Source organism: Vitis riparia, chromosome 18, assembly GCF_004353265.1.
Source record: "Vitis riparia cultivar Riparia Gloire de Montpellier isolate 1030 chromosome 18, EGFV_Vit.rip_1.0, whole genome shotgun sequence".
Lineage (NCBI taxonomy): Eukaryota > Viridiplantae > Streptophyta > Magnoliopsida > Vitales > Vitaceae > Vitis > Vitis riparia.
Genome location: NC_048448.1, coordinates 29,668,698 through 29,692,778, shown reverse-complemented (window position 1 = coordinate 29,692,778; position 24,081 = coordinate 29,668,698). Strand labels below are relative to the sequence as shown.

The 24,081-nt window shown below is 32.7% G+C and overlaps 1 protein-coding gene across 1 annotated transcript; it reads left to right on the top strand.

Annotated features, from left to right (window-relative positions):
- The first annotated feature begins 520 nt into the window (after window positions 1–520).
- Window positions 521–1,684, top strand: LOC117907352 (zinc-finger homeodomain protein 2-like). The gene has a single exon (XM_034820861.1). It carries the CDS (start codon window positions 664–666, stop codon window positions 1,495–1,497), a length of 834 nt encoding a protein of 277 aa, XP_034676752.1. The 5' UTR covers window positions 521–663; the 3' UTR covers window positions 1,498–1,684.
- The last annotated feature ends 22,397 nt before the right edge of the window (window positions 1,685–24,081 follow it).

The following is a 24,081-nucleotide window of genomic DNA, read 5'->3' as shown; positions in this document are numbered from 1 at the left end:
ATATAATGTTTTATTTTAAATCATTCTATAAGTAATATTATTATTTTTTAAAACAATCGTAAAAAAAAGTGAAGATAACAAAAAAAACTAAAAAATGTTTTCTTAAAAACATCATATATTTATGTTTTTAAAAAATATATATATAAAATAGTTTTTGGTTGTAGAACGTATTTTTTATGTTTTTATTCTAAAAAATTATTATAACAAAAAATTATTCTAAAAAATTATTCTAACAAGTGGGATAAGATGTAATAAAATAAAAAATAATATAATTAAATTTTATTTTATTTTTTTAATTTTTATGACACATTCATAAAGTGCATGCTGCAAATATGTCTAATGTTTATCACTCTTTTCGGGCATATTGCTTAAACCTCAGCTGCGATAAGTTGATCAAGTTAATTAAGATCGAATAGTTTTGAGTTGGAGGAGTGAGTTGGCCGAGTTGTGACCTAGCTGACTCAATTCGAGTGTGACGCCGTCCTGGTCTTAAAGGCATTTGACGCGGCATTCCAAATGATGATTACGCCAACCGCAATCACCATCTCTCCTAATTCTTCCGCCTAACCCACCACTTCTCCCTCAATCTTCCTCTGAGTTAAGGTTGTTCAATTTTATCTTGTTCTTTTTTGTTTTTTTGTATTTGATTTTGTTTTTGTGGGCATGAAAGGAATGGAGCTGAGCGTAGTTCCGTACGGACGCAGCGCCAAAATGGAGGTCGATGATGTAGAGGAGGATGAAGCCGCCGAGAATAAACCAATGGTCATGAACCCCAAAGCAACCGCCGTAAAGCCCAGGTACAGAGAGTGCATGAGAAACCATGCCGCCTCCATCGGTGGCCATGCCAGCGACGGCTGCGGCGAGTTCATGCCCTCCGGCGGTGGCGGCGGAGGTGATGCGGCTTCGCTGACGTGCGCGGCGTGCGGGTGCCACCGCAACTTCCATCGACGGGAAGTACCCGGTGCAGCGCACCTTCATCACCACCTCATGCACCCCGGACCCCCTCATGCTCATCCCATGTTGCTCTATAACACCACTCCCAGCCCGAAGAATGCTTCCGTGCATGCGCTTCCTCATAAGTTCCTCGGTGTTCCCGCATTTGGTGGCGTTGATCATCATAATCATCATCCTCATCATCAGGATGATGGGGAGAGGCAGTATGATCGGCGGTCGGAGACGCCGGAGAGGGGGGATGTGCAGATGGCCACGATGATGACGACGACGAAGAGCAAGAGATTCAGGACCAAGTTCACGCAAGAGCAGAAAGAGCGAATGCTGGAGTTGGCCGAGAGGCTGGGTTGGAGAATACAGAAGCAGGACGACGTCGTTTTGTCCCAGTTCTGCTCCGAGCTCGGGATTAAGCGTAATGTCCTGAAGGTGTGGATGCACAACAACAAGAATGCACACCGCCGCAGAGAACCTCCACCCGAGTCTCCTCCTCCTCCTACGCCTCCACCTCCACCGTCCATGGCGCCGCCGCAAGCTGCCGGAGTGTGACGTAATCACGTTAATTAATTTCTATTTTATTTTTCTTTGTATTAATCCTAATGATTGAAAAAAAAAAATCTAATCCAAAGGACTGAGTTGTTCGTTATGTGTAGTTTGTATTAATGGGAGATAGCTTATTTTTCATGGCATTTAAAACATACGTGAAAATATTTATGAATTTCACGTAGTTTAATCATATGATAATTTTCTTCTATTATAATTAACATTCGCATGCCTCATTCATTCTTAAGCTCTTCAAAATTTTCTTTATTTTTTTTAAAGTGAAAAATAAAATTAATGATTTATTTATTTATTATTATTTATGGAAAATTCAGAACAGCAAGTGACACAATGGCGTGTATGGCAGTGCTCATTCTCTATCAAACAGTAACTGGCAATCACTTCAGAAACAGAAAAAAAGAGCAGCCAACGACAAGCACACAGGCCATGAGAAACAAAGGGAAAATAAGGGGAAAGAAAAGGAAAAAGATGAGGGGAAAATGGAGTTGTGTGGTGTAGTGGTTCTTGTGCCCAAAAGCAGCATTAGTGGAAGGAAATCACATGTACGATTTGTATCTCTATATATATTGATGGTTTTCCATAAGGATATCTATATAGAAATGGACCAATCTTAGGCCCAAAATATTTCTAATTTTTTTAATGTTTGAAATTTTTTATCATTCAAATATCAAAAGGAAACGTTTTCTCAAATTAATTTGAGGAAACGTTTTCTCAAATTAATGTCAAATTAATTATTAATATGATGTATGTCACATGTACAATTGATCTATTACTTTATACTTATATCTTATTATTTTGTGTAACTTAGGTTTCATTTTCTTATCCTCTTTATTTATATTTTAATCATATTTATATTTTTATCCAACAATTTAGATTTCATTGTATATTTTCAATCATTAATATTACAAACGTTGGGATGTAGAATAGAAATCAAAAGTTCATTCCATTCTCTGGGGAATGAGAATAGAAACCAAAAGCCAAAAGTTGATTGGATAGAAATTAAAACTTTTGTAGATTTTGGTAATAAATAGCTAAAGCATGTCCAAGCCGTTTGACCCAGTCAATTTCCTTGGTTTTAAACATTACAAAGTCACTTATGGGTTGCAATCGCGTGTACCTTAAAATATGGGAGTGGAAATGTAATGAAGATACGTTCGAAATTCAAGTTTGAAAATTCTTCTTTTTTGGCGGTGATTGAAAAGTTATAAAAAAATAATAATAATTGGAGAATATTGATCAACCAAATGAGTTGAATTTTTATGTGAGATTTTTTAAGATAGTAGAAATCAAAGTTTATTGAAAAACAAAAATCAAAGAACGGAAACGAAAAATGAAAAAAAAAATAAATAAAATATAACAATTAATAATAATTAATTATAGAAAAATTTATTGGTATTTGACAATTTATTTAGTGTCGTGATATATATATATATATATATATATATATATATATATAGTTGGGTTCGGTCGTAGGCCACAAAAAGTGGCCAAAAGTTTTTAAACAAAAAAAAAAAAAAAAAGGAGAAAGAGAAAATGGAGGGAGAGTGGCAATGAATTGAGGATTGTAGGGAATAAAGCATTGTCGTTCTTCGCCCGATGATTTCGACAGCCAAACGAGCTCCATTTCAAGTGAAATTTTACAGGAATACTCCATTCGACACGAGGAACATTCGTATGGTGTCGAATTTCATTTATACGGTGCCATTGGGATGTCCCAAAGACTCAGAGTAGGCGATATAATGTGAGGGAAGAAAAAAGTAGAATTGCAACTCATAACATTTGTATGATTTTTTAGTTTTCCAAATATGAGTAGTATTGTAATCGTTTACATAGATTCTCTTGTATGCTCCATATTCCAGTTGTTTAGATTTTAGTATTGTTTATTTGGTTATTGGTCGTTGAATTCAAAAATGTCACGTATTATGTATTAATCATGAAACACATTTGTACATGATGTGAAGAATTGCTTAGGTTGAAGTGAAATGTGATTGGATTCGAGATAGAGTTGAAGATGGAGTTTCTTTCATACCTTGAGTGGTCAACTAGGAGGCCAAACAGTTTACCAGCTAGGAACTGTGAGACCTTATCTTTTTTATCTCGTTTATCACATCTCCCTTACCTTATTATTGTGACATTTAGTGTGATTGTTTATATTATATGCATCTCAATAGAATATATGGTGTGTTGTTGAATGATAGGAAAAAGATTTTATAAAAAGGAAGTATTGAAGGCGACATAGGGGATTTAATTGATTGAGAGTATTGAAGTGATATAAGGGATTTAAACTAAGGGATTTTAATAGGAAATAAAAATCAAGTGACGTTATAATTATTGGGACATTTGGAATTGCATAACTGAAATATTTAAAAGTATTAGTGCATTTGAGTTATAAGATATACGACACTAGTAAATTATGAGTCTATTGAATGCATGAAAGTAGAATTGCATCTCATAACATTTGTATGATTTTTTAGTTTTCCAAATATGAGTAGTATTGTAATTGTTTACATAGATGCTCTTGTATGCTCCAAATTCCAGTTGTTTAGATTCTAGTATTGTTTATTTGGTTAATGGTTGTTGAATTCAAAAGCATCACATATTATGTATTAATCGTGAAGCACAAGTGAGATGTGATTGGATTCGAGATAGAGTTGAAGATGGAGTTTATTTCATAACTTGAGTGGTCAACTGGCAGGCCAACTAGTTTACTAGCTAGGCACTCTAAGACCTTATTTTTGTTTTCTCTCTTTTATCACATCTCCCTTACCTTATTACTGTGACATTTAGTTTTATTATTTATATTATATGCATCTTAATGAGATATATGGTGTATTTTTGAATCATAGGAAAAAGATTTTATAGAAAGGAAGTATTGAAGGCGACATAGGGGATTTAATTTATTGAGAGTATTGAAGTGATATAAGGCATTTAAACTAAGGGAGTTTAATAGGAAATAAAAATCAAGTGGCATTATAATTATTGGGACATTTGGAATTGCATAACTGAAATATTTAAGAATATTAGTGCATTTGAGTTATAAGATAGACGACACTAGTAAATTATGAGTCTATTGAATGCATTAAAGTATAATTTCATCTCATAACATTTGTATGATTTTTGAGTTTTCCAAATATGAGTAGTATTGTAATCGTTTACATAGATGCTCTTGTATGCTCCAGATTCCAATTGTTTAGATTTTTGGATTGTTTATTTGGTTAATGGTTGTTGAATTCAAAAGCGTCACGTATTGTGTATTAATCGTGAAAATGTTTGTCATGATGTGAAGAGTTTTTTAGGTTGAAGTGAGATGTGGTTGGATTCGAGATATAGTTGAAGATGGAGTTTCTTCCATACCTTGAGTGGTCAACTGGCAGGTCAACTTACCAGCTAGGGACTATGAGACCTTATTTTTGTTTTATCTCGTTTATCATATCTTCCTTTTACTTATTATTATGATATTTAATGTGATTTTTTATATTAAATGCATCTTAGTTGGATATATGGTGTGTTGTTGAATGATAGGAAAAAGATTTTATAAAAAAAAAGTATTGAAGGCGAATAGGGGATTTAATTGATCGAGAGTATTGAAATTATATAAGGCATTTAAACTAAGGGATTTGAATAGGAAAAAAATCAAGTGACGTTATAATTATTGGGACATTTGGAACTGCATAACTGAAATATTTAAAAATATTAGTGCGTTTGAGTTATAAGATATACGACAATAGTAAATTATGAGTATATTGAATGCATGAAAAAAAAAACGAATAAACTTTATAAGTATTAGTGAGAAATCTTATATAGAGAATGTTCTTGTTAGTAGATTGAGTAGGAAACATGCATCTTGTTAAAAGGAAAAACTAATACAATGAGAAAAAAAAACTATAAACTTATTTTTGAGAAATTAGGATAATATTTTGTTTGCCAAATGGATTTGAGATTTGTTTTTTTGGAGGAAAGTGTGTTAGTTTACCTTTATTGCAGTCCAATCCGTGCTATCAGTATGTGTTGAGGAAGGTCAATAAATTTCTTAGCTTGTCTTCGCAAAAAGGAAGAAGCCTAGAAGGACATTAGAAAAATTCCAGTGGTGAAGAAGTTTCAGGATGTATTTCTAGATGAGTTGTTAGGTTTACCACCACATAGAGAGTTTGATTTCTTTATTGAAGTATATCCAGGAACAGATCTTATTTCAGTAGCCCCTTATAGGATGACCCCTCTTGAGTTAAAGGAGTTGAAAACTCAGTTGGAGGAATTGTTGAGTAAGGATTCTATTCGGCCAAGTACATCGCCATGGGGAGCCCAGTGTTATTTGTGAAGAAGAAAGATGGCACATTAAGGTTGTGTTTTGACTATAGGAAGTTGAATAGAGTTACTGTGAAGAATAAGTATCATCTTCTAAGGATAGATGACTTGTTTGATCAATTGAAGAGTACGGAGTATTTTAATAAGATTGACTTGAGAACTAGGTATCATCAATTGAGGGTTAGAGAAGAAGATGTCCCCAAGACCGCTTTTAGAACAAGATATGGGCATTATGAATTTTTAGTTATGCCTTTTGAGTTAACTAATGCTCTTGCTGCTTTTATGGATTTAATGAACCAAATATTCTGTGCTTACTTGGATCAATTTGTGATTGTCTTTGTGGATGACGTCTTGATTTACTTAAGGAGTTTGGAGGAGCATAAGCAACATTTGGTAACCACCCTAAAAAACATTGGAAAGACACTAGTTGTATGGGAATTGGGACAAAAGTGAGATTTGGATTATTGAAGTGAATTTCTTAGGCCATTTGGTTTTTAAGACAGGAATAGCAATGGACCATTCCAAGGTGGAAGCTAAGTAGGAGTGGCAAAGTACTACTCATGTGTTCCAAGTTAGAAGTTTCTTGGGTTTGGTTGGATACTATAGGAGGTTTGTGGAAGACTTATCTAGAATTGTAGCATGAATGACTCATTTGACTAGAAAATGAGTGAAATTTGAATAGAATGAGGACTGTGAGAATGCTTACTAAGAGTTGAAGCGAAAATTGACCATTGCTCCAGTGTTAAGTAATCCTACTAGTGGAAAGCTATTTACTGTTTATTATGATGCTTCTACAGTGGGGCTAGGGTGCGTGCTAATGCAGCAAGGCAATGTGATAGCTTATGCCTCAAGGCAATTAAAGTCGCATGAGTAGAACTATCCATCACATGATTTGGAGCTTATAGTAGTGATGTTTGGCTTTAAGACTTTGAGACACTATTTGTATGGAGAGAATTTGGGTTGTTAACTTTATGGTTGAATATTTATTTTGTATATCTTGAACCTTAGTAATATTAATTAACCCTCTTGGGTGTAAGACACCCTACTGAGTTATGTGGAAATGCTCACCCTTTTTTTCTTAAAACTTTTAGATATAGATATAACCCCTGAAGTTCAATAGATAGAGCATGGAGGGTTTTAGGATGCCCTAAGAGATTTTGGAGCAACCTAGTGGATTCTAGTGTAGTTGTTATGTTGGTTTATTTTGGAACTTGTATTAGCAAACTTTGAAACTATATATTTGTAATGAGACTTTATTTTGATTAATTTGCTCATACTATGAACTGTCATTTTAGACTTGAGTTGGAGATCTTATTGTTATTGAATTTTCTTATTGCTCTTGAGTAGTGATTGATATATTGATAAATTGGAATGTTAGTTGAAGAGAACTCTAGTGTGATTTATGTTTAGAAAAAAAAAAATTGGTTGACTTTAATTATTTTATTTTATTTTAATATTTATTTTCAAGTGACTCTAAAGAAGTGACTTTAGTGTGATTTATGTTTAGAAAAAAAAAATTATTTTATTTTAAAAGGGAAAAAAACCTAAAAGAAGTGAATCCATAGTTTTGGACAAGCAAGTCTTGAAAAACCCAAGTCTAGGTCTGGGGATCAGGTTACTTATTTGGAAGGTACTTCAAATAGATAGCACCCCTCTAAGCCCTAAAGAGGTCTCTACTAGCTAAGTCGATGGAGAAATGGAAATTCATCTATTAATTGAAGGTACCTAAGTAGGCTAAGGTGATTTTGAAACTAACAAGCCAAAAAAGAAATCAAATCACAATCACAAAGGAATCGAAGGTTAGGATGTGTACTTGGACTGCCTCTCAAGCGCTATCATAAGACATTAAAGTTAGCACAAAAATATAGCACATGACATGTATTTTATCAAAGCAAATCAAATAGACATCTAGACACCCAAGGATGGAATCAAACACAAACAAGGCTCACAACAACATGCATGTTCATAAAATTCCAAAAAATAGGTGATAGAGAGCGTACCTGGATAGTATGCATAATTTATAAGATTCCTCCAAAAATGCTAGAGTGATTAGGACAAGTATAAATTATATAACATCTTTATTATGTCTAATATACAGTACCAAAGCCAAAATTGAGCCAAAGTCAAATGACTCCAAAAATAAATAACAATTCAAGCAATGTAAAAGACCATTAGCATATGGTTAGAAAATGAAGCATCACAAAATAATTTTTAAAAAATGTCTTGGAGTGGAATTTAATTACAAAACATTACAGGAAACAATCCTACACATCTAGAACAACATACCAAAAATTGAACACTCATTCAAATGACAAATTACAGCAAACACACCAAAAAGTTCCACAAAGTCCAGATTAGATAAAAAAAAATGTGGCATGCATAAAAGAATTTTTTTTAAAAATAATATTTTATATGTCTAAGACTAATTTCAAGAAGTCTAAAATTAAGAAAAAATATTGAATTAAATTTAAAAAGTCATCTGTTATTTTATTTTTACAAAAAGATTCTGGGTGTCCAGAACTAGGTGAAAACAAAGCCCTCCTAAAAACTCATTTACATCTTCTATTCTAGAATTGCTTTCTAACTCAAACGAAATTTTAAATTCAAGTTCAAGAAGTGAAGGAAATCATACAAGTTTTGGAAATTTTTTTTTTTTTAAATATTGTAAAGTTGCTAAAACGAATTTTAAAGCTAAAAGGTCGGTGATTGAATGAAAACTGGCAGCAAGGAAGAGTTTTGAAAAATGATTTTATGTAGGGGTTCCACCAATTCCCCAATTGATATACACAAATCTAGCCTATAATTATTCCATTTATTTGGGACCACGAGCTTGGATTCGTGTTCTACTTAAAACTAAAATTTTATTTTAAAAAAAAATTATGCAAACTAAATGAAATCTAGTTGCATAAAGATGAGTTTTTGAAATGGATTTTTATATGGAATATTTTGAGGAACGTGTTATTTTAAAAATAAAGAAATTATTTGCAAATAACATAACACAAGGATCAAACACAAGCAAACCAAAGGAAAACAAAATCACAAAGTAAAATGTTTGACAACTAACCAAACTAATATGGTGAGAATAGAGGTCAATCTTCATTATTTTATGAGGACCTCTAAAAGTCAAATTTAACAAACAAGATATTAATCAAGAATTAACAAAGATCAATCAAGCACATACTGAGATGAGAAATCAAGAACTATTATAAGATCAATTAAGCTAATTAATCAAAATTTTAGAAAAACACATAGTTTAAACTAATGATCAACCAAGAATGAAAATTGATATACTTAAAAGATGAAAATAAAGACATGGAACCAATTAAACTAATCAACTTAAATTCTAAAAGCTCAGGAACTAAAAAGAAGGAATCAAAATAGACTAAATAAGATGGATCAAAACTTAGTCAAAACAAAAATTAAAACATGAACTTTATCACATGGAATCCATTATATTAATAAACTAAAATTATGAAAACATATAAACTAAACAAAATTCCGACTTTTAAAACTAAAACAAAGAATCAAACTATCAAAGCCGATCTAAGCAAATCTCGAATTTTTTTAAAACTAAAATAAGGAATCAAAACTAAACAATATTCTAAAATTTTAATCTAAAACAATGAATCAAAACCAAGGTAAACAAAATTCCAACTTTTTAACCCAAAATAATGAACCAAAATTACACTAAACAAAATCTTAATTTTTTAATCCAAATTAATGAATCAACACTAAAATATATAAGATTTAACTTACGTTTCCTAACGACATGTGGACTAGTTGTATGTGGACACTAGGTGGACTATTTCTTCTTAGATGTTGTCTCTTTGTGGGATCCCTTATGAGAGTGCGTGGAGTGATGATCTTTGGCAAAGTGCAATGGGTTGCCACCTTCTTGGAATCGATGGCTGTGTGTGTTTCCTATCTTTTTCTTGATACGGTAGAATGTTTCTCAACGATGCAGCCAACATGGAGATCCTAAAATTATGGGTTGTGCGGCTATCCTCTCACCCTTGGTGTGTGCGTGGAGAGTCTTTCCAAGTGGCCGCCTGTGTATGTGGTATTCTTTCCAAGATGGACTCTCTCCCTTTTTAGGCTAATGTGTGTTGGTGCTTCTCCATGGAGAATGACGTCTATTTGAGGACTTATGCAGTCCCTCCAGTAGTGGACTGTGCATAGGCTTTTTTTCCTGAGTCACCCTTGGCTATTGTTCTTAAAAAGGATACATATTTCTTCCCCAAAGCCCAATGGAAAAGTTGTCCTTAAGATTTCTAGTGTGTTGCCCCTCTTTCTTCTCTAAAACGTAGTCTTATTTCTTCTTTCTAAAATGCTTCATGATCCCTCATTCCAAAAAAATGTTTAACCTTCCTTATTAATGGCTTAAGCCCCCTAATTCCACTAATGACATGATCTCCAAAAGAATTCCCCTCATCCGTGAATCCATTCTCCAATAATAGTCTCTCGTTTTTCCTTCTTTCTCCAATCTTTCCATCCCAAGTCTCATTTCAGTTCAAGTTCTCATTTTTATATTCAAAAAGGAGTCCAATATTCTCAAGGAGTCCAATTTTCTTTAAACTCCCAATATCCATATCTTCCTTACCAAAACAAATCCAACTTCAAACTTCCCAAAAATGCCTTCCAAGGAAAGTCTCACTTTCCTTATACTCCCATGCATGGTTCAAAGTCACGGTATCAGTCACCAACTTGGAGGGTCCTGAGGCGTATCGATCTCGGTGTATTGGTTTGGTATCGGGCGATAAGTAAAATAAGCTAATTAGAAAATTCAAAAATTATAAAAATATTATGTAAATCATAAGAAATATATATACAATTAAATAAACTAAAAAAATTAATAAAATAAAATTGTCTCACATTTAACATTATTTAAATGTTATAAAAGTACCTGCTCAGAGTTATTTATGATAATGTTAATAAAAGAAAATTATTTTATTTCAAATATGATAACATTTTTACTAACAAACATACAATACAATAATCAATTCTAGGTTGAATGACGAGGGGGTTCAAAATCATCATCATCAGTCCTACGATGAGTATACAAATCGGGGTGGTAATTCCTATAGTGAGGATATGGTTGAAAGAGTTGTTCATAACTCGAATATGTTGGCTAAGATGACTGGCTTGATGATCCATAATCAGGAAAATATGGTTTCGAAGGTTGTATGGGATCAACACCATATTGATAGTATCCAAAACCTCGATAAGCAATGTTATTGCTACTAGAAGATTGATCATATCCATATGAATCACTAGCTCGTGTTCCAGTATTTGAATATCCCTCTGGATGCATCATTGGAAATCGATCAAAATCATTTCTACTAAAAGTATTGGAAGAGCTATCAGGGTTTCTAAAGTTGTGATATGATATATCATTTACCCCTCTAAAATACGGCCTTGATCCTATACCCAAATTCTGCAAGTGTTCATCGATACAGTGATAATTTGATCTATGATAATCATGCCCACTAAAATAATCATCCTCACTGGAAAATGTAGTTAATCTTCTTCGTTGTTCCCATATCCCTAGTCGATTTCCATAATCTGTATCTTATGTGGCATAGTAATTTTCACCTCCTTGTGCCCATGACATGCCAGGATCTACTTTACTAACATTACCACCCCCAGTGCTACAATCTCCTCCAGTACCCTCACCAATGCCACCAACTCCTCTACTGCCCCCACTAGTGCCACCACCCCGCCTACTGCCCTCATTGTCACCATCATCACTACTAGAACTTGAAGAAATTTTTCTAGGAGCCTTACCTTTACGACGAGAATCAACATCTCTTTCTTGTGTATCATTACTTGTACGCCTACTAACTCTATGATTTGCGGCACCATCATCTTCATGAACTGTTTCTCTACCTTCTTCATTAGTGGGAAGACCTTTATCCAACCAATCCAAATTATCAGATGATAAAATAGGCTCCTCTCCTTCTCGTATCTACTCATCTAATATATCATCATCATTAAAGATATGATTCAAATCAATTAGATTGTATAAATCTTCATTGTTTTGCTTTTGCATCAAATTCTTAACTCGAAGTCGCATATTGTAGTGCACACAAACTAACTTATGCAACTTTTTCATTGCCAAACATTGCGCAACTTTGTGTGAATCAATGACCATGTGCTCCAATTTTTTTCACAACCTGATGAATAATACGTTTGGCTTAAAATTTTAACAGCAATCTTTTGTAGATGTGGACCTTCGTCGCCATAGTTGTTCCATCATTCAGCTATAATAAAGAAAATGCATACTTATTAATCACTATGATATATTTAACAACAAATGATGATAATTTCTTATTTGCAATAGATGTAAATGTATTGAGTACCTGGAAGAGATTGATTTATTGCTTTCTTTGTAAGTGCACTTCCAAATTCTCCTCCGCCGCCAACAAATAATTTCACCTACATCATTAACATTTTTTTTTTGTTAATGCACACTACATATACAAAATGTATTATATAAAGGTCACAAACTATTATTATACCTCGTTAATAGCTTTTGCTTGTCTATCCAAATCCAGCTCTAATATATTGATAACCTCCTTTAATCCAACTTTAATTTCCGGATGGTTGGAGAAATGCTTTGAATATTGGAACATTGGATTTAAAAAATATGTTGGCAAAAGTTAAATAATAATTAGTTTATAATAATTTGTACTTGAAAAAAATAATAAAAAATATATAAAGCATTTTTTTATTACCTGTAGCATGCAAATGTCTGTGTAATTAACATTCTCACCTTCTATCAATGACTTCCCAATACTTTTCTCATTGCTTGACCGATGCCTTAATAGCCAATTTAGCTATATCCATTGCTTCATAAATGATTGATAGAGTGGGCTTGTTATCTTGATCAACCAATTTCAATACTTTGACGAGAGGTTCCATAATGGTTTGAACTTCCCATGCCTTCTTCCAAAATCGATCAGTTAAGATAAGGATGGATACCTTATCTCTAGACTTTTTCTGCTCCTATGTTTATTGAATTCACACCACTCATTTGTTGTGCACATTCTCTTCAAATCAGCTTCATAACGTATAAGACTTTCAAATGAAATGAATTTAGTGGCAAAACGGGTTATTCCTGGCTTTAACAGATCTCTATCCTTGGTGAACACTTTCATCAAATTCACTACTTTCAAGCTATTATAAATAAATCATGTGATCATTTTAGCTTGATCTAATGTCTCCTTAATCTATTTCATGCTTGCAATATCTTCAAGCATTAAATCAATACAGTGGGCTACACAAGGAGACCAAAACAAATGTTTCCGCTTCTCCATCAACAGCATACCAACTTCTTTAAAACTTGCCTCATTATCAGTGACTACTTGAACAACATTTTCCTCCCCAACCTCCTCTACAACTTTATCCATAAGGGAAAAGATGTAGTCTGTTGTCTTAGGTATGTTGGTAGTGTCAAGTGAAGAATGGTATATCATACTTCTATCACAATAAATCATGAAATTGATGATAGGATTTCTAGTCCTAGAACTCCAACCATCACACATGATTGTGCACCCATATATAGGTCATTTAACCTTTAATGTTGTTATATATACCTCAAGCTCTTGCACCTCCTCTTCCAAATATGTATTTCCAATTTGGTATCCAGTGGGACCCTTGATGTCTAGACTTGCTTCTGCTATGGTATCAATCATTGATTGATAGTAAGGCCCACTGTCAGCAGCATTAAAGGGTATTGCATTAAAGAGAAAGAATTTAGAAATAGTTTTACCTACTTTCTTCACGCTTTCATTAGAAAACAAGCTTTTTATTGATTTCTGCTTTGATGGGAACATGTAGGGATCAATTCCTTTTGGAGGTATGCTAACTCCTTCTCTTACACTGAAGTTATGTGTCAGTTCGCGTTTAATCCTAGCATTAGAAGGTTGTAAGGAACTACCACTCTTCTGATGCTCTTGTCTACCTTCTTCAAAAATTTGACAACTTTCTTTTATTGCTTGTTTCATTTGTCTTCTTTCAAAATCAACTATAGCAACTTCCTCATTTTCATCATCAGAATCACCCTCATCAATTTCATAGAAATTTTCTTTATTTAAGGAACTCAAAAGTTGTTCCTTTTTTTTCTTTAACTGTGTTTTTTCTTTTGAAGTATCAAACATATGTTGTCTAGCACTACGTGATACTTCTACAAGTACACGTGGACATTCTTCCACTTGTCCGGATATATGTGTGATGTGTTGCTTTAATCTTGTTATACCGTCATGTATGACTTTCCCATAATATTTACACTTTGTGGTTCTTCTACTACCACCAACAGATTCTGCATGTTCCCAACCAATATCATATTTTAAAGTCATTTTGAAATTTTAACCTAACCATGTATAAAAAGAAAACAACTTACTTTTCAAATTAAATATATACAAACACATTTATATAAGAATTATAATATTCAATTTTCCACTCACTTATATGTTTCATATTATTACCATATAAAAATAAATTCTACTAAAAAAGCAATAAACACGATCTCACCTAAGTTCATCATCTTTTTTTTTCCACTTATTTATATGTTTTTTAATTAAAATAAATAATAGTTAAATAAATGAATATTTTTATAAAAAAATATTCTTTTTAAAAAAGTTTGTTTTGATAATTATTGATATCCTATTGTAATTCAATTGTAGAATATTATAAAACAAAAAATCTACATGATATAATGAAGTAAAATTGATTCAAATATAAATGTAATTTACCATGTAAATGCATACCCTTCATTTTGTATTATTAAATCATTTATGATTATTTGAAAAAATAATTATTATTAATTTTCTAACGTAATTTAATTTTTCAATATTATAAGATTCAAACATATATTAAAAATACAATATCTATACCATATAAAGTTTACCATATAAATGTACTTCATATTTCTATACCATACAAAAATAATTTAGTGAACCAATTTATTGTTTTGATAATTATTGATTTTTTATTGTTAATTAATTGTAGAATATTATAAAATAAAAAACCTACATGAATGTGAAATAAAATTGATTCAAATATAAATGTAATTTACCATGTAAATGCATACCCTTCATTCCGTATTATTAAATCATTTATGATTATTTGAAAAAAAAAATAATTATTAATTTTCTAATGTAATTTAATTTTGCAATATTATAAGATAAAAACATAAATTAAAAATACAATATCTATACCATATAAAGTTAACCATATAAATGTACTTTATATTTCTATACCATACAAAAATAATTTAGTGAACCAATTTATTGTTTTGATAATTATTAATTTCCTATTGTAATTTAATTGTAGAATATTATAAAATAAAAAATCCACATGACATAATGAAGTAAAATTGATTCAAATATAAATGTAATTTTTCGATACCATGTAAATACATACCCTTCATTCCGTATTATTAAATCATTTATGATTATTTGAAAAAATAAATTGTTTTAAATCATTATTAATTTTCTAATGTAATTTAATTTTCTAATATTATAAGATAAAAACATAAATTAAAAATACAATATTTGTACCATATAAATGTATTTTATATTTCTATACCATACAAAAAGAATTTAGTGAACCAATTTAATATTATAAGATAAAAAAATTATATGATTTAATAAATTAAAAATATAATCTCTATATAAAAAATAAAAACATTACATATAAATATATTTAATATCATCATAATATTATCATTATGAATTCTCCAATTTCATATAAACATTATTTTCCAATTCTTCAATTTTGTAAATGGTTTTTAAAAATCATTATTGCAAGTCTCAAACAATTATTACATTTTGTATAGGATTTATCATTTTCTGCTTTTAAAAACAAAAAATAACAAGTATATCCAAACCATACCTTACTTCATTTGGATACATTTTTTTAAAAATAAAAATAAAAAATAAAAACTTATATGTAAAAAGTAAGAACTCTCTTACACAATATGTATATACTAATCTTACTTTGTTATAAATTATTTTCAAAAATTTTAAAGTGAGGTATTAAAAACTATTGCATTGTCAATAAAAGTTACCACCATTTTCTATTTTACAAAAGAAAAAAAAACCAAAAAATGAATGATAGATTAATATAACAACAATAAAGTAAAACCATATACATAGGGGTATATATATACTCAGATGGTTCATTAAGCACAACACGATAGCAAAAAGGGGAGAAAAAGAGAGAACTGTGCATTTTGTAGTAAAATAATGATTTCACAGTAGCCAAACTGAGGCAAAAGAAAGAAAACAAAATAAATATTGATCTTCTTCCCTTTATTACCTTTATTAGTTATTACCTGCTAGTTTGAAACCCTTGCCTTCTATCTTCTTTCCCAACACCACGAAGACCGATCTACGGTGGCTAACTTCTTCCCCAACACACCACGAAGACCACGATCTGCAGCATCTCAGACTATCGGACCTTCCTACTGCTACCATACAACCATGATCTGCTACCTTCCCACCGACAATGCACTAAAGACGAAGATTCTACACTCTGGCAATGGTGGATTTAGGGTTAAGTAAGTTATTCTTCAATCGAGGCTTTTTTTAAAGGCTTTTGAAAGGGTCACGAGTTTGTTTCAAATTTTCATGGGTTTTCTTTTGCAGAGGAATCTCTGATTTCTCTAAAAAATTGATTCTTGTTGTGATGGGTTTCTTTTGTAGGGAATCTGTTGATTGGTTTTTTTTTTTCTCGAGTTGACCGAGTTAACTCTAAATATCGGTCGAGTCATCCGAGTCCAACCGATTCAAGGCCAAGTCTAGGTATAAATTGTATCTGGTATCAGACTCATCGCGGCCAGCGTCGAAGCAGATACGACTCGGTCGAGTCGTACCAGACTCGACCGATTTTTTGAACTGCTCCCATGCCATCTCCATATCTTCCGCACCAAAAAAATCCTAAAATTTTCAAACTCCCCCAAAACGTCTTCTAAAGAGAGTCCCACTTTCCTTATCCAATAGTAAGTTTCCTTGCAAAAGCATGAAATTTATTAAAATAAATAATTGAATGAATAAATAAATAAGTAAATAAATTAGAAAACAATAAAACAATAATAAATAAATAAGTTAATTTAAAAATAATATAAAAAGAAAGATAACATATAAAAATAAACAAGTGATTGATAAAAATAAAAATAAAAATAAATAAATAAATAAATAAATAAAAATCGAGTCACACAAGTCATGCAACCATGCAAGTCATACAAGTCACGCTAAAAATGTCTAATGGGTCAAGTGTGCCTAAGTGAACCTAATGAGTCTTAAGGGGCTTAGAGGTGTTCAAATGGATCTAAGTAATCTAAATGGGCTTAAGTGAACCTAGATGGGCTTAAGGTGGTATTTAATGGGCCAAGTGTGCCTAAGTAGGCCTAAGTGACCTAAGTAGGCCTATTGTGTCTTAATGGGCCTAGATGGTTTAAGACAGTGTTTAAGTGACCTAAACATGCCTAAGTGTGCTATCCTAAAAGTGCACTTAATGGTTATCCTAAAAATGAAGGAAAAGCCTAAGGTGATGTTTGTTTTTTGGCTGAATAGAAAAAACTAAAATATTTGGCTTTTTTTATTCAGTTAAAAGTAACACATTAACATTGTCCAATATAACTAAAGTGAACCTATTGATAACAAGTTCACTTTAGTTATATTGGACAATGTCAATACGTTATTTTTAGCTGAATAGAAAAGTTAAATATTTTAGTTTTTTCTATTCCGCCAAAAAACAAACACCACCTAAGTCTAAATTAGGACTACTAAGAGTCACAATGGGGTTAGATAAATCCCTCAACCATAGTTTCTAAGGTGGCTAAAAAAGGTAAGTAGTATGAATAGCAATGGGTCACCAAGGGACTACTGTAGAGCACTGGAAATGAACTTGAAGACATGTGCTAAAGGGACAAAATGGAAGGTCTACAATATTAAGCCAACATCTAACAAAATGTGAGAAATGTGAGGCATGCCTCAAAGTCTAATGCTATGATTGAATAAATTATCAAGGATTGGTCCACAATTTTAGAACTTAAGTTGTGAATTAGGAATGAAATTATAATGTTTGTGGTGAAATTCTTCTCATTTACAAGTCTTTAAAACAAGTTTTTTATTATTATTATTATTGGAAAACTTCCAGTTTGTCCTATTTATGGACTTAGTTATCCTAAAAACTCCACCAAGTATTGGAAATAAGTCATCTTTAAAATTTTCAAAATTTAAGATAAAAAGTGGTGGATTTTTTATTTTTATTTTTATTTTTTTATTTTTAAATTTTTTTTTGTGTTGATGATACTCAAAATATTTTTCTAGATTTTTATCTTTGATAACTTTACTTAGGTGCACTTTATTTCAAATAAATTTATAAGTAAAATTAGAAAATCAGATTTTGATTTACTTAGAATTAGGTTCTAAAAGTATTTTCATTAAATTCAAATTAAGGATATTATATTATTTACATTGTAATCTTAAAGTAATTATCTTCAGTAAATGTAGGTTCTAAAAGTATTCTAAGGCATTGAGATAAACTATGTGTTGAGGTATTGAGAGTGAAATTGTTCTAAGGTGTTGAGAGTGAGGAGGTGCTGAGAAGTGGCACACCAAATGTGGTGCAGCCTTTTTAAGTTGTTGCACCACCTACTTAAATTACACACCACTCATCCTATGCAACCTTAGTTAAAATCTTGTGTACCTCTTTTAAAAATCCTATATCTTACTTTTACACCAAATTTGTGCACCTCTTTTATTCAAACATCCTGTGAAACACCTTGTGAGCATCTTTTGTTCAACTTCTTATGCACCTCATTTTAAAGCATTCCACATACCTCTCCTAATGAAAAACATCTTATGTACCTTAGTACACCTCCTAACTCCTTACACACCTCTTTCTCATTAAAATTATTTCTATGCACCTCATAGCAAGCCTTCTTGTAGACCCTTAATTTTGTCCTTCGACACTTGCATTTATCTTAGGGGTGTCACATGCACCCAATTTTTTCTATATGACACCGTCATGGCCCCCTTTTGAGCTTGATCGATTTTCGAGCCTTGTGTAGGTTCATCTACGGTCCAATGTAGTGCGAGTGTGTAGTTCATTTTGGAATGCCGTCATGGCCAATTTCCTAGTTGTTCACATTATGCTAAAGGAAGAAAGTGAGGTCTCCCCAAAACTTCAGTTCAGTTGGAGTTCATAGGAGTAAGTTCGAATACGAAGCACTTGGGTTTGTTTTGATCATATCTCCCTCATCCAAACTCGGAATCGTGCATTGTTTTTTTGTTGGATTCCTTATTCTTCAAGGAATATTGTTTCAAAATTTGAGAATTTTTCTCAACCGGTTGACTAGATGGGCAATCAGTTCAATCGATTCGTCAAGATTTTTTTTAGGCGGTCGACCGGTTTGTTGGGGCTGCTTGCGAACGGCTTTGTTTTTTGGAATTTTTGGTGCCCTTGTTCAGGCTGGTTCAAGCCCTGGTGCTCCAGATGGGTTAGGAGGATGGTTTTATGTCCAATTTGGGCCATTTTTTGGGTTGATTGCAACCCACCTTGAGTCCATGTGGATTCTTAGCGGGTAAGGAATTATAAAGTTATGAGGGGTAGCTGGCTTGCTCGGGAAAGGGAGAACTGAATGAGTTGGGGTTCCAAGGCTGAATGTGAGGATTTTCAGAGCTAAATTGGAAAGAAAAAGGTGTGGTGCGGATGTTGAGGAGAGAGGTTTTGAGGAAAAGAGGGACATTTGGAAAAAGTGAGTTTTTGAGAAATCTGGGTAAAGAGATTTTGTAGGAAGAGAACTGAAAGCGTGGAAGGAAAATTCTAGGGGTCTCTGAAGGTTTGGCACCTAGAGAGAAAGAAAACATAGAACAAAGAGAGTTGGGAAGAGAAGTTTGAGGGGTTTTGAGGAAAAGAGGGACGTTTGGAAAAAAAAAATGTGTTTTTGAGAAATCTAGGTAGAGATATTCTATAAGAGGAGAATTGAAAGCGTGGGGGGAAAATTCTAGGGGTCTTTCAGGGTTTGGCACCTAGAGAGAAAGAAAACAGAGAACAAAGAGAACTGGAAAGAGAAGTTTGAGGGGTTTTAAGGAAAAAATGGACGTTTGGAAAAAAAAAGGTTTTTAAGAAATCCTGGTGAGAGAGACTCTGTAGGAGGGGAACTGAAAGTAGGGGGGAAATTATAGGGGTCTCTAAAGGTTTAGCACCTAGAGAAAAAGAAAAAAAGAGAGCTGGGAAGAGAGGTTTGAGAGGCTTTGAGGAAAATAGAGAGAACGAGAAAATGAAAGAGAAAAAATAAAACAGAGGTCTGAAAAGAGAGGGGAGTAGTTTTGAAGAAGAATAGATTCATGAAGAGAAAGAAAACAGAGAACAAAGAGATGAGAGAAAGAAGATGAGAGGTTTTCAACAGGGGGGTTTTGAGAGAAGGGTTGAGAAAGCAAGAAGCGGAAAGCGAGAAAGTAGAACTGGAATCCAAACGTATTCTTGCTTGAGATGAGAACCTGCAGTATATTTGTTGTGATTCCCTTACTTGTTTCCATTTATCGCTCTATTTTTCATCCACTCTTGTGGCTCTTGAATATTGTTGGATAGTTTGGTTGTGAAATTGTGTTACTACTATGTTTTTCTTCCAATTTGCTTTCGATTTTCATTAGAGGGTAAGCTTGGATGTGATTTTAGTTGTGCCACTAATCATAGATCCCATCGACTTCCACATGAAATGGGTTTCCATTTGATAGATCTTTTGTTTGTTCTCCATGACCTTCTCTGTTTTTTTTTTTTTTTTTAATTTGTGGCTCCCCATCAATAATCTGAACTTAAACTCTAGGTCTTGTGGTTACATGTAGAGGTTCCATGTGGCTGAAATTTCGGTTTGCTTCTTAGTGATTCCAATAGCTGCATTGGGGGGGCTTTAGGTGGCTGAACTTCAGTTGGATTCATAGGTTATAAGAAGCTGAAATTTCAGTTTGTTCCATGGGATTTAAGTAGCTGTAGGTGGGAGGCTTCAGGTGAATGAAATTTCAGTTTGGTTTCAAGGGATTTAGGTGGCCGCATGTGGATGTCCGTGTGGCCTAATTTTCAGTTGGGTTTCTTGAGTTCAAGTGGGCTGCACTGTTGGTTGATTAATGAGTTTCGTGGCCTTAGTCTTAATAAGATTGGGTGACTCAGGTTTGGCCTTCTATAAGGAACACGTTGCAATGTTTCGGCCTTTCTCCCTCATCCAAGCTATGAATTGAGCATCGTTTTTTTTTTTTGTTGGATTCTTTATTCTTTGAGGAATCTATTGGTAAAGTTTCAGAATTTTTTTTAATCAGTTGAATCGATTGGGAACCGGTTCAACAGGCCCAACCGATTCAACAGATTCTGTTAGACAACCCCAATTTTAACATGTTTTGACCCCCATTTTTGTTGTGGCTTGAGCCCTTAGGCTCCGAGGCACTTGTGGGCCACCTTTAGGGTCAGAGTTCAGTTTTGTTAGATTTCATGTGAGCCCACTTCATGGATGGGAAGAACGTGGATTAAGCGAGCATGGTTTGGTTTGATGGAATTTAGAGGAATGTGTGTAAAAGAAAGCAAACCATTTATTTCATTTCGACCTGCTTCCCTCCCTTTTGGGTATGAGATTTGATGCTTGATTGAGAGTGCATGTTGTATGCTTCTATTACTTGCCTCACCTTTTCCTTGCAGCACATGGCTAGGGACCACAGGTATGCACTTCGGCTTTGGAAAATGAAATTCACAGGAATGATTGGTGCATGATTGCTATGTATATTTGTTGTGCATTTGAGCTTATTGACTGACCTCTTATGCAGCGCTTGGCTAGGGACCTCAAGTAGGCACTCTGATTTTGACTTGTTGAGTGTATGTGCATGCTAAATACTAGGCGGGTCTATGTGATTATGTCATTTGTTTAGCCTAAGGTTTGTTTGATCTTTAACCCATATGCTCCCGTATACCCAATTCATTAGTAGAGACCGAGTTTTCGGCCTAAAGGGATGCTACCTCGAATGAGGTACCTTTCCAATAGGTAACCTGATCCCCGAACCCAAAATCTAGTTTTCGTAGACCGTTTTTTCCTTACTGAAGTCATGCTGGGGTTTTTTTGTTCTTACTTAAATTTTCCCCATTTAAAAATAAAAATAAAATGTAAGTGGCAACTCCAAACAAAACCATTCCTTAATGGGACGAATTTTTCAAAACTCGAAAACCAGTTTTCCCCTTCACCTTTAAAATAGAGGGCCACGCCAATCGGTGGATCGGGTGAGGGTCCACACTTATACACATCTTTTCCCCCTATATTTTAACTTAGTGCACTTCTTTCTAATGCATCCAACATCTTGTCTATGTTCTGCAAGTTATTTTTTGCTATTTGAAGATCTTTCAAATTTTGGAAATTTTTTTCTATATTATCTATGAATTATACACATTTAACTAATATCCAAAACTTAAACAAAATCAAACAAACCTCCACCTAATCTAAAAATGTTAAAAATTTACATCTCATTTATTCTACCTAAATCCTAAACATATTATTCAAGTTTTTACATACAAACTTAACCATTATATACTAGTTGTAGCCTTCTTTGTCTTTTTATTTTACAATACTATACAATACCAAACCATTTACATTCAAAATACACATAACATAGGCCCACTTAATTGCATAAAAAGTCAACTTTTCCTCCTTGAGCCCCTTTAGCTTGATTTGAAAAATAGTTTTAAATGAAATGATGAGTTACAACTAAGTAAAGAAGGGTTTAGTTAAAACAAAAAAATATATAAATATTTGTTTAAAACAGTTTGCATACCATAAAATAAAATTTGATTTAAACATAAGTTTTCATCCAACATACCATAAAATATTTGTTTAAAACACTTTGCATACCATAAAATAAAATTTTGATTTAAACATAAGTTTTCATCCAGCATATACAAATATGTTCATATCATTCAACAAGTAACATAGAATATATCGTCCTTGAATTTTTTACTATACCTTACTAGTTGATTTTTCCCATTGACTAAAATATATGCACCTAAATAAATTTTGGGAATCTCAGCCAAGTACATGCTTCGATACCCTCCATTATGTCCACACATGGACCTTCCTAAGGATGTTTTAGATCTTTCACCTAGGGTACTTTACCCTACTTTCTTTAAGGACTTTCAGTTAGGGATCATTCCCTATTTATTACTTTTCATAAGAATACCCATCACGGTATCTTAAATATGATTTTTTTAGTGCTTTAGTACTTTCCATGTTGCTTATGCAACAAATTTAAATTAGTCTCAATAGACAGGGTATATAACAATAGAGAACATATATCAACCATGAGCAACAATTTTCAACAATTCAAACAATATCAGTTTTGTTTAACTAACTTATATGATTGAAAATATGTCAATGATAAATAACTTCAACATATCAATCATTTTCAATATCATGCATAATCCAAAATTATGATTTACACATTTAGTTTTAATTCAAAAAATCATTAAAATAGAGTTTTCAAAATTAGTAACTTCTCTTCTTATTCAAAATTTTCATAATTCTCTATTTTCTAGATTTTCTCTTTACTTCCTTTCAACTTTAACTTTTTGTTGCAAAAAAAATAAAAATGCTTTTCTTTTTCTCTCTCTTTCATGGTGAGATATTTATATTGAAGACAAAAATTTAAATTATCAATTGGTTGACTTCATTAAACTACTATCAGATATTTAATATTGAAGTGGTAAATGGATTCTACCATAGCCAATTTAAAAAACAAGTTAGTTGAATTTTTAGCCACACAAAATTAAGCAAGTAACTAGCTAAGTTTCTAGCTTGCATAACTACTAGTGTTGTGGAGAGCTTCCACTATTTTTAATTACCTTCAAGCTACTTTTCAACTAGTTTAATACATTAATTACCTAATTAATCATTTTTCTTAAGTGATTAACTAATAAATTCACTAATTGAGTCATTAATTCTCATTAAAAGGCTAATCAAACTTATTTTAGCTTTACTAATCTTCAAGCTATTACAATAAGCACAACACTCGAGTTTAGTGGGCTTATTATCATAAGATGTTTCAAGGACCCTTCCCATGGGCTTATATAGAGGCCAGGAAGCTTCTAAGGACACCTACACTTAGCCATTGGTGGGAAGAGTGTGGAAGATTCTAGAGATGGCTAGAGACACCCACACTTCTTTGTACACTAAGGTGGAAGGCATGGGAAGAGTCTAAGTTATTCTAGAGAGTTCCAGAAATGTCTTGTATA

Coding starts and splice junctions, on each gene's coding strand:
- LOC117907352 (XM_034820861.1), top strand. CDS start 664: ATGAAAGGAATGGAGCTGAGCGTAGTTCCGTACGGACGCAGCGCCAAA.